Raw genomic sequence first — 13,167 nt, 5'->3', positions numbered from 1 at the left:
GGGTGGCGAACTGCAAAGGTCTCGCCCGCGCAACGCGGAGGCCTCTGAGCCGGGCATGGTAGGATCCTCGTCGACGAGCACGCTCTACATGTACTTCTGCAGAATCTGCAGTGCAGATCCCCGAAAAGCAGTGAGGAAAAGCCCGCGAGTGTGGGTCGAAAGCCATGATAACTGACAATTTTGCAGAACCAGCGACAATTCGAATCATGCGAAAAGGTAGGTCCCTCGCTAATGGGTCCGCGAAATAAACTGCTGCCTAACATCGAAGTCGGCAGCGAAAGGTGAAACGATACTCGAGCCTCAGCGTGCATCGTGGTACAGCATGTATGCAGCCTTCGGGCCAAGCGAGTTGTTCGTCGCATCGCTCACCAGAACCGCATAAGAAACCCACGCCAAGATGGTGGCGACTACCACGACGTTGCGCCCCGCACTTCTGCTTGGGGCGTCGCATGCGGGGCCCGCGCGGGGGAAAGGGCAGCGCCACTCTCTCCACACCCCGTCCGATCACCGTGATCATCGCGGTTATGCAGGGAGGACAGGGTGTGTTCGTCCACCCTTGCTGACCCTCACCGCCGACAGCCGCTGGCGAGATGAAACTCGTCGTCCAGTTGGCTCACTTGTCAACTTTCCGCCTTCGACTCGCACCAGTCTCAGTCGGAGCCCAAGCACTCAAGTCAACCAACTCCTCCCGAACGTTCAAATCAAGCCCACCTCGCCAGCCCTCACTCCACTGACCATGTCGACCGGTTCCACCACCACGTTGCCGCACCTGCAGTCCTTGTCGCCCGTGACGCTCACGCCGATTCGGGCCTCCAGGGCGTCTGCGCCGCTCTCGGTCTTGGAAAAGATCGACCACGTTGAGATCAACCGCACCACCGTGCGCGGCGGTGTAGTGTACTACGTGCTGGACGTCTTCCTCGAGCACAGCACATCGCGCATCCCGACCAACAAGACGGCCAAGGCCTCGGCGAGCGGCCGGCCTGACTACCAGTTGGAGCGCCGTTTCAATGACTTTGCCAACCTGCGCTACCAGGTGTGGGCGTACGCGCAGCGCAAGCACCAAGATGGGTATGCCTGCAAGTACTGCGACGCCTTCATGGGTTACATCGTGCACTCGATGTCGCAGCCGCGCTTGTTCGTCAAGATCGCCACCGGCGTGGACGCGCGCAAGAAGCTCATGGCGACGTTTTGCAACGAGTTCCTCAGTATGGCCGTCGGCGGCAAGACGGAGTCCCGGCCGCGCAACATCGGCTGTGACGGCTTCCAGGCCATCCCGTACGTGATGGAGCGCTTTTTCCGGAAGGAAGAGGCGTAAGCTCTGTCCTGCAATCGATCGAAGGTTGCGCTACGTGTTTGGCACGCGGTGAAGGAGCAGACCGTGCCACATATCTATTCATATTTATTTTCTGGACGAGCAACCACAAGCACGCATCGAAGAGTACATGAGTTCGACGGCAAACTCGTGGCTTAGTAGTTTAACGTAGTAGACTCAATACAGCTACCACACGTTTTCACGACATGATAGGGCTTCACTGGTCGTAACACTGATGGTGATACGTGTTATTATCTATCCTCAAATATACACGTCGACGATGCCAGGCGACGCCACCTCACACGAGTCCAGAATGCGAGCGCGTTCTTGAAGGCAATGACATCGCGACTTGCGAAGGAGACACCGTCCTTTAGTTCGTGCGGCTGAGACGTTTTTCATTCGGTTCCCATAGGGCGGAGAGTACTTTGTCGCTGCTAGCGTTCTCCATATGTTTTGTTTGGCCCTGTGGATTGAAGTGACCCTTATTTGGGCCCTGCAAATGATAAGCGGCTACTAGAACACTTTCCATGTTCGGCATTTTCTGGTCAAAGACTGGGTCTTTTACTGGGACCGGGTATAAACCCACCGGGATACCCGATAGATGGTGAAATATCCCTAACTGCGGGAATAAGTGTTGGTTCTCTGAGGAGGCACATCTTTCTCGAGACAGCAAGCATATCGTGATTAAATCGATCTCCCAGCAAATAACGGCTTTTTCAGCGTGTAGCTGTGTGTTATGCCGACTTACGTAGACTTTTCCATGCACACATACAAGACAAAGTCAAATTACCAGTGTAAGTTTATCCAGGGCTGTCTGCAGCCTGACGAACCACAGTTAATGATCTCGACCGCTACGCTGATGACTGGACAGATGCCGAGACGTGTTCTTGCATGCTAGCAGTTCATATTTACATGCTTCGAACCACTCAATACCGTGTCAGTGCATTACCACACCGAGCATAGCAGTAAGCCCCCTCATACGTAGCTCAGAACCCGCGCCTCTACGTATTGATCTCACTCCCGATCGAACAAGTGCATGCTCGAGTCGATGTACTTGGATAAGATCGAAGGGTAGCGAGCGTAAGCGCGTCATAGTTGTCGTGGGAGCGCACAAATGCAGGAATTCGTGAAAAGCTTGATATTCGAATAATTGCATTGCCTCGCTTGAGCGAGTGATTTGCACACGAAAAACCATAGGTTAAGTTATACCGAATTACCTAGTCTTTTGCAGGTTTATAGGTACCCCATGCGATTTGGCATGGTCTCGGGAGGATCTATACTTTATCACCAAAGATGCGATATTTGCCGAGGTGCCGACCAACTCCCTAGATGACCTACTGTACCTTCACTGCGACACTATCTCACGCAAATGCCAGCCGCCTTTTACAGGCTTTTCAACAGCCTCAAATGGCTTATCCAGGCAAGACGAGGTTGTCCTGCTAAGAATCGCGAACCAAACTGGCTTCTGTCGCAGGAAGACTTGGCAGAAGAATGTGACGTCTCGCAATTTTAGGATCCAATATTCCGTTGGCCTGGTACCGATAGTTGGGATCTTTAGTCAGCCCCACTGCTACTTAAGTGCATCGCATCGAGCAGATAGCACCAGCATCCGTAAATAATAATGTACTTCGATCAGATCGAATTGATCTTCTGTATTAGCGATCATTTCAGAGCCTTGCACCTTTAAAATACAGCATCACTCGTAACCAAATATATACGTGAACAAGCGTAACCACGACACGGACTTTCATGCCACGAACCGTCTTAGCACCAGCTGCAAGACCTTGTACAGTACAGTAGTATATTTGTAGTTATACATTGTATTTGCTCTTCTATGCTATAGGGAACCGACGGTATAAATCACACCTTCGTCAGCGACAGTTTGAATGAGTCAACGCGCACCCCTCCCTGCTGTTTACAAACTATGGTACTCGACACGCTGGATCGTAGTCCATGCAATGGATAAACAAACCCAGTCTACAGTGCAGACTCTACAGACGGGTTGAAACTAACGTGTTCACTCGGATACGATTCGAACAGTAGGATCGACTAAAAATCAACAACATCAAAAATCGATAACTAACATGTTCTATTGACGATCATACCAATCAAAAGGTGGGTATCAAGCACCACGCTTCACTACAACATCGCTGATCAACCAAAATGAACACGACACATTACCAATCTGAAGTTTGCTTCATTGATATACCGGTGGACTACTGCTACTTGGCAGACGCCGTACGGATAATTAGATAGCTAAGGTACATGTTCTTGCGCTACTGTTTGAACCCCTAGAAAATAAATACGAGTATGGCACGGCGACGAGCTGCCCAATTTTGGCGACAGGGAATCCACCCGAAGCCACCTACGCCTCCTCCTTCCGAAAGAAGCGCTGCACCAGATATGGGATGGCCAGGAAGCCGTCGCACTCGAAGTTGCGCGGCCGCGGCTCCGACTTGCCGGCCAGCGTGAGCCCGATGAACTCGTTGCAGAACGTCGCCATGAGCTTCTTGCGCGCGTCCACGCCGGTGGCGATCTTGACGAGCAAGCGCGGCTGCGACATCGAGTGCACGATGTAGCTCATGAAGGCGTCGCAGTACTTGCACGTGCAGCCTTCCTCGTGCTTGCGCTGCGCGTAGCTCCACACCTGGTGGCGCAGGTCGGCGAAGTCGTTGAAGCGTTTGTGGATGGAGTAGTCGGGCCGGCCGCTCGCCGAGGCCTTGGCCGTCTTGAGCGTCGGGATGCGCGACGTGCTGTGCTCGAGGAACACGTCCAGCACGTAGTACACGACGCCGTCTTGCTCCGTGGTGCGATTGATCTCGACGCGGTCGATCTTGGCCAGGAACGCCAGCGGCTCCGAGGCCTTGGACGAGCGCGTGGGCGTGAGCGTCACGGGCGACAGCGGCTGCAGGTGCGGCACCATGGCGGGCGCGGCGGTGATCGTGGCGGAGGACATTGTCGTGGGCCGAGTACGGGTGTGGTGAAGTGTGGATGTTATGTGGCGCGGCCGACTCACAGTCAGGCACAGGCGAGTGAGTGGCTCGAAGACGGCAAGTTGACAAGTGAGGTTCGCTGTGCGTTGCGCGCGGCTGTCGGTGGTGCGGGTGTCCTCCGCATTCCTGCGACCGAGCAGCCCAGCCCCGTCTCGCGCGCGCCGACTCGGCGAGGGCGGACAACCGTGAGGTTACCCATCACCGGCAGCCAATCCGCTTCAACTTCGCGCGCTCATTGGCGGAGGCCGAGCCCAAGCACCAGAGCACCGCAATCTCGCGCCGCCGGTACCTCCGCGAGATAATCACGACCGGACTACGCGGCCGGCCAATGGACCTGGGCCGCTGCGCGACGCGCCGAGGGGATTGGCGCCGCGAGCTGTCGGCCGTGACGCCGCGGCCGTGGCAGGTCTCGTTCTGCTTGGCGTCGCGGAGCGGCCCCGTCCCTCGCTGTCAACTCGAGGTGTCTCGCTGATCTGAGCCACTGCTCCATCTCAGCGAGAAGGCCAGCCGCTGCTGCTGTTTGTATGTACGCAGAGACTCGGTGGCCAGCGCTCTCAGACGGCCGATGCGATGTGAGGGCGGCTTCAGGATGTCCCATCCAGCGAGGCCCAGCGGGGGCACCCGCAGTCCAGACCAGGCTTGCGCTGCCAAGGATGCGAGGCTGCTTCGTCGACAGTCGAGTTGAGGTGGTGCCACGCGCGCACCACCAGGCTGGTGGCCCATCTCTCAAGTAACATGAGTTCATGTGCGTGCAGTACCAGCTACGTCCGAGTACAGGGTGCTGCTAGGATGGTTCTCTTGGCTGATGCTGCAGTTTTGGGTCGGTAGCCATCGTCGCCTGCACTGCATGCCGCCGCGTTTCGGCGATCCTTCTCGCGCTGGCCGTGTCAGCTCTGCAGGCAGGCAAGCCAGTTAACGCATCCATCGCCCGCGCCTCTTATTTCGCGGGCAGTGGACTCGCGCACTTGCGAGTGCTCCTGATACATGCGCGCTGTGTCAGCCCCGGAGTAGAGACGCTCGTCGACCACCCTCCACAGTGGTGGGATTTGCTCCACTTCGCTCCGACCGCGCTTGTGCAAACGGCGTCACGACCACCGTCTTCTGCTGCAGCAAGATCGACTAGCCCACCAGGCTCACCTGACTCGCAGGCAGCACTGCTGTGTCTGCCGCCCGCGTAGTACTGATACATACAGCGGGTTCGCTCCGTCGTCGAGACGCCGCCACCTATCACGGAGCGGGAGCGCCCCGCTCAGAAGCCGGTGATCTTGGAGGGACTCGAGCTTTTGTATAAACGCGCGCCCGCCTGCGACGCGGCACCATACGGAAACTGAAGATCGCCGACACACCAGGATGTAAGGCTGAACTTCAGCTTTACACCAAATAGTGTTTCGCACGCCACGCAGAGTAGGACGCTGCCACCTGATGAATATGTACAAAAATAGTAGCTCACTTGTCAACTTGCCGTCTTCGAGCCACTCACTCGCCTGTGCCTGACTGTGAGTCGGCCGCGCCACATAACATCCACACTTCACCACACCCGTACTCGGCCCACGACAATGTCCTCCGCCACGATCACCGCCGCGCCCGCCATGGTGCCGCACCTGCAGCCGCTGTCGCCCGTGACGCTCACGCCCACGCGCTCGTCCAAGGCCTCGGAGCCGCTGGCGTTCCTGGCCAAGATCGACCGCGTCGAGATCAATCGCACCACGGAGCAAGACGGCGTCGTGTACTACGTGCTGGACGTGTTCCTCGAGCACAGCACGTCGCGCATCCCGACGCTCAAGACGGCCAAGGCCTCGGCGAGCGGCCGGCCCGACTACTCCATCCACAAACGCTTCAACGACTTCGCCGACCTGCGCCACCAGGTGTGGAGCTACGCGCAGCGCAAGCACGAGGAAGGCTGCACGTGCAAGTACTGCGACGCCTTCATGAGCTACATCGTGCACTCGATGTCGCAGCCGCGCTTGCTCGTCAAGATCGCCACCGGCGTGGACGCGCGCAAGAAGCTCATGGCGACGTTCTGCAACGAGTTCATCGGGCTCACGCTGGCCGGCAAGTCGGAGCTGCGGCCGCGCAACTTCGAGTGCGACGGCTTCCTGGCCATCCCATATCTGGTGCAGCGCTTCTTTCGGAAGGAGGAGGCGTAGGTGGCTTCGGGTGGATTCCCTGTCGCCAAAATTGGGCAGCTCGTCGCCGTGCCATACTCGTATTTATTTTCTAGGGGTTCAAACAGTAGCGCAAGAACATGTACCTTAGCTATCTAATTATCCGTACGGCGTCTGCCAAGTAGCAGTAGTCCACCGGTATATCAATGAAGCAAACTTCAGATTGGTAATGTGTCGTGTTCATTTTGGTTGATCAGTGATATTGTAGTGATCCGTGGTTTTGAGTATTCACCGTTTGGTTGGTGTGCCCGTCGATAATCCTGTGCTGCTGATGAGTTTTTTGGCCGATCCTACAGTACATTTACTCATGTAATCGGTTTCGTGTCACCAAGTTCGCTTCAACGCTGCAGGCAGGGTTGCTTGGTCATTACATCGCAATTTTCCGGAATAGGATCTAACGCGTCGAGTGCCGTCACTTCACAACTGTGGAGACTCACGTGTTGGTGCTGGTGTCGCGTTGTCTTTTAAGCCAGAGGGTGACGCTAACGAAACTGTACTGACACCGCAATTTGCCAAGAATTGACCCGGATTGCTACGATTAACAACCCCTACCGGTACCATTATTTGTGGGGGTGGGTGGCTAATTCAGACTCAAGTACAATGTGACCACGATCTAAAATCTGAGTGTTTTATTGAACCACGCTCGCGTGCACATTGAAGCTTGAGTACGTAGCGCTCGTTGATTGCACTGTAAAAGGTAGCCGCACCTTGTGTTGCCAACAAGTAAAATGGAGTGGATGCGAGGCCGACTTGTGCCTCACCCACAAGTATAAGTTTAATAAACTGCATATAATGAACGATAAGACGAAGGAATGAGGCATTCCTATTTGTTGATCGACCTCGAACGGCGTCACCAAGCCTTACCACAACTACGCGAAACTGGATTACACTAGTTCCATCTGCAAGTCAAGTCCTCGCTGAAACTTTTAACAAGACCAGTTGGGCAACGATACAGCTCTACCAGCTATATAGCGTGCGAAACACTATTTGGTGTAAAGCTGAAGTTCAGCCTTACATCCTGGTGTGTCGGCGATCTTCAGTTTCCGTATGGTGCCGCGTCGCAGGCGGGCGCGCGTTTATACAAAAGCTCGAGTCCCTCCAAGATCACCGGCTTCTGAGCGGGGCGCTCCCGCTCCGTGATAGGTGGCGGCGTCTCGACGACGGAGCGAACCCGCTGTATGTATCAGTACTACGCGGGCGGCAGACACAGCAGTGCTGCCTGCGAGTCAGGTGAGCCTGGTGGGCTAGTCGATCTTGCTGCAGCAGAAGACGGTGGTCGTGACGCCGTTTGCACAAGCGCGGTCGGAGCGAAGTGGAGCAAATCCCACCACTGTGGAGGGTGGTCGACGAGCGTCTCTACTCCGGGGCTGACACAGCGCGCATGTATCAGGAGCACTCGCAAGTGCGCGAGTCCACTGCCCGCGAAATAAGAGGCGCGGGCGATGGATGCGTTAACTGGCTTGCCTGCCTGCAGAGCTGACACGGCCAGCGCGAGAAGGATCGCCGAAACGCGGCGGCATGCAGTGCAGGCGACGATGGCTACCGACCCAAAACTGCAGCATCAGCCAAGAGAACCATCCTAGCAGCACCCTGTACTCGGACGTAGCTGGTACTGCACGCACATGAACTCATGTTACTTGAGAGATGGGCCACCAGCCTGGTGGTGCGCGCGTGACACCACCTCAACTCGACTGTCGACGAAGCAGCCTCGCATCCTTGGCAGCGCAAGCCTGGTCTGGACTGCGGGTGCCCCCGCTGGGCCTCGCTGGATGGGACATCCTGACGCCGCCCTCACATCGCATCGGCCGTCTGAGAGCGCTGGCCACCGAGTCTCTGCGTACATACAAACAGCAGCAGCGACTGGCCTTCTCGCTGAGATGGAGCAGTGGCTCAGATCAGCGAGACACCTCGAGTTGACAGCGAGGGATGGGGCCGCTCCGCGACGCCAAGCAGAACGAGACCTGCCACGGCCGCGGCGTCACGGCCGACAGCTCGCGGCGCCAATCCCCTCGGCGCGTCGCGCAGCGGCCCAGGTCCATTGGCCGGCCGCGCAGTCCCGTCGTGATTATCTCGCGGAGGTACCGGCGGCGCGAGATTGCGGTGCTCTGGTGCTTGGGCTCGGCCTCCGCCAATGAGCGCGCGAAGTTGAAGCGGATTGGCTGCCGGTGATGGGTAACCTCACGGTTGTCCGCCCTCGCCGAGTCGGCGCGCGCGAGACGGGGCTGGGCTGCTCGGTCGCAGGAATGCGGAGGACACCCGCACCACCGACAGCCGCGCGCAACGCACAGCGAACCTCACTTGTCAACTTGCCGTCTTCGAGCCACTCACTCGCCTGTGCCTGACTGTGAGTCGGCCGCGCCACATAACATCCACACTTCACCACACCCGTACTCGGCCCACGACAATGTCCTCCGCCACGATCACCGCCGCGCCCGCCATGGTGCCGCACCTGCAGCCGCTGTCGCCCGTGACGCTCACGCCCACGCGCTCGTCCAAGGCCTCGGAGCCGCTGGCGTTCCTGGCCAAGATCGACCGCGTCGAGATCAATCGCACCACGGAGCAAGACGGCGTCGTGTACTACGTGCTGGACGTGTTCCTCGAGCACAGCACGTCGCGCATCCCGACGCTCAAGACGGCCAAGGCCTCGGCGAGCGGCCGGCCCGACTACTCCATCCACAAACGCTTCAACGACTTCGCCGACCTGCGCCACCAGGTGTGGAGCTACGCGCAGCGCAAGCACGAGGAAGGCTGCACGTGCAAGTACTGCGACGCCTTCATGAGCTACATCGTGCACTCGATGTCGCAGCCGCGCTTGCTCGTCAAGATCGCCACCGGCGTGGACGCGCGCAAGAAGCTCATGGCGACGTTCTGCAACGAGTTCATCGGGCTCACGCTGGCCGGCAAGTCGGAGCCGCGGCCGCGCAACTTCGAGTGCGACGGCTTCCTGGCCATCCCATATCTGGTGCAGCGCTTCTTTCGGAAGGAGGAGGCGTAGGTGGCTTCGGGTGGATTCCCTGTCGCCAAAATTGGGCAGCTCGTCGCCGTGTCATACTCGTATTTATCTTCTAGGGGTTCAAGCAGTAGCGCAAGAACATGTACCTTAGCTATCTAATTATCCGTACGGCGTCTGCCAAGTAGCAGCAGTCCACCGGTATATCAATGAAGCAAACTTCAGATTGGTAATGTGTCGTGTTCATTTTGGTTGATCAGCGATGTTGTAGTGAAGCGTGCTGCTTGATACCCACCTTTTGGGTTGTCATCCCCACCGCGGAGGGTCAAACAGCATATTTACTCAGAAGTTCTCCGCACCGCGCGGACTACTCAAGCCTTTTAACCCCTACTGGAATAAGGCCTGAGCAAATTTGTCCAGGGCTTAATCGGGCAAGAGAGGGAGCGTTGTTGAATGGCAGATATTCGCGCTTTCACAGTGCGGTTTGTACAACGAGTAGGGCCTTTCAGCTGCACTACTATCCGATAGGAGGTTTGCCTTTCGGCATGCCATAATACTGAAGGATGTACTCGACCATATCGGCTTTTAATCCTCGCAGCGGTGTGGAGACGACGAGTCAAATTGTCGCTGTAGCCTCTAGTAAGCTTATGTAGACCTAGCGGTGGAGATGCCCTAAGCTTACATGCCGATCGATCTTGTCGAGTGTTGACCTTCTCCATGTTGATTTTACGCGTCTCACGTAAGGTGAAACATTACTCAAATGACATCAAGCGACTCAATTTGTGGACACTTTCGCAGCTACATCGCGTTGCCGAGCAATGCGTGGTGGGCACGGCACGGGCAGCGTACTAATGTTGGCCACTACAATTTCGGGAACGAGTGGTTCTCCAGGGGCGAAACCTTCCGCGAGAGGTGGAACCCCTTGGGGTGCTGACGCGTCACCCCCTTTAGCGCCAGATCCGCCAGCATTTGCCCGATCACCGGCGTCATCTTGGCCCCGTGGCCGCTGAAGCCAGCGCCCACGACAACTTCCTTCACCGCAAAAGTGGGTCCTTCACTCGACGGGATCGGTAGGAAGTCAATGAGGAAGTTGGCGTCCTCCGTCATGGTGTACATGCAGTCGTCAACTTGGTTGGGCGCGCTCGAGTCAACCTGCGAAAAATTTTCAGCGACGAAATTCTGCAGGTGCTCTTTCTCGGCTGCAGGCTGAACCACGCCCTGACGGGCGTCCGGGTTGACATTAGGGCCGTCGTGGCGGCATATCTTCACTCCTTCCTCGGGATTCATCATCGGCAAGCCGTAGATCTCGGGGTAGCCGTACTTGATAAACACGGGGAACTTGTCCGGGGCGTACAGCTCCTGCTTGCACCTCCAGTACGTCCCGAACGTCGCGATCGGCTGCAGTTTAACGTTGTCTGCTTCGGAGCGCTTCAGTACCTTGTTCGTCCACGCGCCAGCCGTGACAATGCACTGGTGGCCGCGGACTTCTGTTCCATCAGCCAAGGTGATAATCGCCAGTATATCTCCGCCAGTCTGCTGCTCGCTGACGATGCCGTTCACTGGACTGCGCTCACTAATTTCTGCCCCCAGTCCTTTGGCCAACTTCTGCATCGTGGCCATCGCCAAGGTAGGGTTCAGCACCCCCGCCGTCGGGTTATACATTGCATGACTGTTGTCAGGCAACGAGAAGCCCGGGAAGCGCTGGTTCACCTGAGCCCCGGTCAGCGTTTCGAATGGCACCTTGTATTTCTTCAGAGTCTTTTCGAGGAGGACGAGGTCGTCAAGCCGCTCGAATGCGAAGTCCAGCTCGCCGGTCATTCGAATGAGCTCCACGCCGGCCTCTTTCTCGATATCGCGCCACAACTCCAGCGACGTCAGGCAGAGTTCCGTGTAGGTATCGCTCGGGTAGGCCACTCGGAAGATGCGGCTGGTTCCGTGGCTCGAGCCGTTGCCATGAAGCAGCTCGAATTGTTCAAGCAGGAGAACGCGTTTGCCTTCTTTCGCGGCGTAGTAGGCAGCCGCGCTGCCCATGAGGCCGGCACCGACCACCACGACGTCGTACACTGGAGTCGCCATCAGGATGAATAATGGAGAATGGAGGAATCGCACGCCCTCTTCTTGCTCGTGCCCGCGCTGGGTAAAAGGGGTAATGTTGTCTTCACTATCGAAATGTATGCATTGAAGTTGGCGAACGGATGCTTCAACCAGGCAAGGTTGACGCGGAAAACCGGATGGGATGACCTGTACCAGTTACACAGGCACAGTTGACGCGAAAATACTGATGGGATGACCTCCGACTCGGAGTCCGAGGTCAGACCTCGTTGGTTTCTGGTTGTGGTACAGCTATAGGAAGGACCTCCCTGGAAGGTACCAATTCAAAACATCATCAATGCCTGCGTTACGAGACACAGCCAGAAGATCTCCGTGCGTTATACTGCGGTGGAGACAGGCAAGTACATCTAGGCTTCGATTGATGTGCTCGCTGTTAGAGGTTGTCGGTGAATTAGATGCCAACTACAACTGTTGGAGCAATGAAACGGAAGTTACCGCCAGATTAAAGAACTGTTAATTCTTTTCCGGACCGGGGAAATAGCGATCAAAGTCCCCGCGGGAGCTCCTGCAAAATGGCTACATTCAGGTTAAGGATGAGGACTTTAACCAAACGTAGCTTTTACCTGTCATTTTGCGTATTCTATATAATAAGTTTTATGCGAAATCTGCAGTTTTGAGATGGCTAAAGTAAAAGTGTGCTGACCACTCGTGTCTAGTGCTTTTAAATGTCAAAAGTGGCACTGGAACTACTTCATAACTACAGTTCAATTTTCAACCCTTGTTAAAACCTATGCCGAATGATAGCTTTTAGGTTGACGTCGCATCTCTAAATTTTTAGAAAGATTTTTTGTCATTTGACAAAAAAAAAACATAATGTAGCACATCGAAAAAACGAGAAAAGCATGGCATGGCAGACCACCTAAAATGTTGCTCGCCTTATAAATTTGGAGTCAGCCAAGGAAAACTGTTTGCCGACAAGACGAATGCGCGGCCCTGGAAAAGCAAAGGGCTTTGGAGACGAAGGCTGTCTCGGCCTGTGTGCGTCGAGGCAAGAAGCTCCTAGCGATCTTGCCGCATTGTCGCGGATTCAGTCTCGCGGCTGTTGCAATGCTGACAGCAGCAGCCGGTGACCTGCTTAGCGGATACCTTGGCCAAAATGGCCAACGTGTCGCTGACGCTGCGGTGCGGCGCAGCGCCAGCCCGCCTCGTCTTAGGTCGTGTTGTGCCAACGATGGTAACGTCAAGAAACGGCTGGCCTAGGCGGCTTGACCTGCAGTATGGTGCGTCCAGGTTCGAGGCAGCTCGAGTTGCAGTAGCGTATTGCGACCGCTGCGGATCATGCCGGTGCTGTGCCATTCCCATCGACCACGCTTGGAGACACGAGGGAACTGGGCGGAAATGGCCGGACCCGAGCTCAAGGCGCCTATCCCGAATATTCTCGCCCGTAGTGATGCCGGGTGCCGCGTGCAGAGAACGCGACAATGACACCCAGCCGCTTTGCACATGCGGCGCTCGGGTGGTCGGGGTGCCTGCTACACACGCGTGAAAATTAAGCGCTGGGCATAAATACCTGGCAGGCCACATGCCGCGCTTCCTTCCGTCATTCGTGGGGCGGAGCCGCGCTTCAGTTCTCAATTCGCCATCCCCAGGCGCGTACGTCGCTGCCGCAACGCAGTCGCCCCCACTACAAATTAG

The 13,167-nt window shown here is 56.4% G+C and overlaps 5 protein-coding genes across 6 annotated transcripts; 3 read left to right on the top strand and 2 right to left on the bottom strand.

Moving 5' to 3' along the window:
• Nucleotides 1–736: 736 nt before the first annotated feature.
• On the top strand, nt 737–1,315 carry IUM83_05742 (uncharacterized protein; the record flags this gene model as incomplete). The annotated part of the gene is made up of 1 exon (XM_067929898.1): nt 737–1,315. One exon carries the CDS (start codon nt 737–739, stop codon nt 1,313–1,315), a length of 579 nt encoding a protein of 192 aa, XP_067798286.1.
• A 2,362-nt stretch (nt 1,316–3,677) lies between these two features.
• On the bottom strand, nt 3,678–4,268 carry IUM83_05741 (uncharacterized protein; the record flags this gene model as incomplete). Of its 2 annotated transcripts, none has more annotated exons than XM_067929896.1 (1): nt 3,678–4,268. In XM_067929896.1, the coding sequence occupies one exon, from the start codon at nt 4,266–4,268 to the stop codon at nt 3,678–3,680; it is 591 nt and encodes a 196-aa protein (XP_067798340.1). The 2 variants fall into 2 exon arrangements, with proteins under 2 accessions (XP_067798340.1, XP_067798339.1); XM_067929897.1 differs by having other exon boundaries at nt 3,678–3,896.
• Nucleotides 4,269–5,861: 1,593 nt separating this feature from the next.
• IUM83_05740 (uncharacterized protein) lies at nt 5,862–6,452 on the top strand (the record flags this gene model as incomplete). The annotated part of the gene is made up of 1 exon (XM_067929895.1): nt 5,862–6,452. One exon carries the CDS (start codon nt 5,862–5,864, stop codon nt 6,450–6,452), a length of 591 nt encoding a protein of 196 aa, XP_067798338.1.
• A 2,422-nt stretch (nt 6,453–8,874) lies between these two features.
• Nucleotides 8,875–9,465, top strand: IUM83_05739 (uncharacterized protein; the record flags this gene model as incomplete). Its single annotated transcript, XM_067929894.1, has 1 exon — nt 8,875–9,465. The coding sequence occupies one exon, from the start codon at nt 8,875–8,877 to the stop codon at nt 9,463–9,465; it is 591 nt and encodes a 196-aa protein (XP_067798122.1).
• An 816-nt stretch (nt 9,466–10,281) lies between these two features.
• IUM83_05738 (Sarcosine oxidase) lies at nt 10,282–11,496 on the bottom strand (the record flags this gene model as incomplete). Its single annotated transcript, XM_067929893.1, has 1 exon — nt 10,282–11,496. The coding sequence occupies one exon, from the start codon at nt 11,494–11,496 to the stop codon at nt 10,282–10,284; it is 1,215 nt and encodes a 404-aa protein (XP_067798170.1).
• Between the last annotated feature and the right edge of the window lie 1,671 nt (nt 11,497–13,167).

This window comes from Phytophthora cinnamomi, assembly GCF_018691715.1.
Source record: "Phytophthora cinnamomi strain GKB4 chromosome Unknown Contig10, whole genome shotgun sequence".
NCBI classification, from domain to species: Eukaryota; Oomycota; class Peronosporomycetes; order Peronosporales; family Peronosporaceae; genus Phytophthora; species Phytophthora cinnamomi.
The sequence above is the reverse complement of the archived record's forward strand: the minus strand, read 5'-3'. Positions and strand labels throughout refer to the sequence as shown.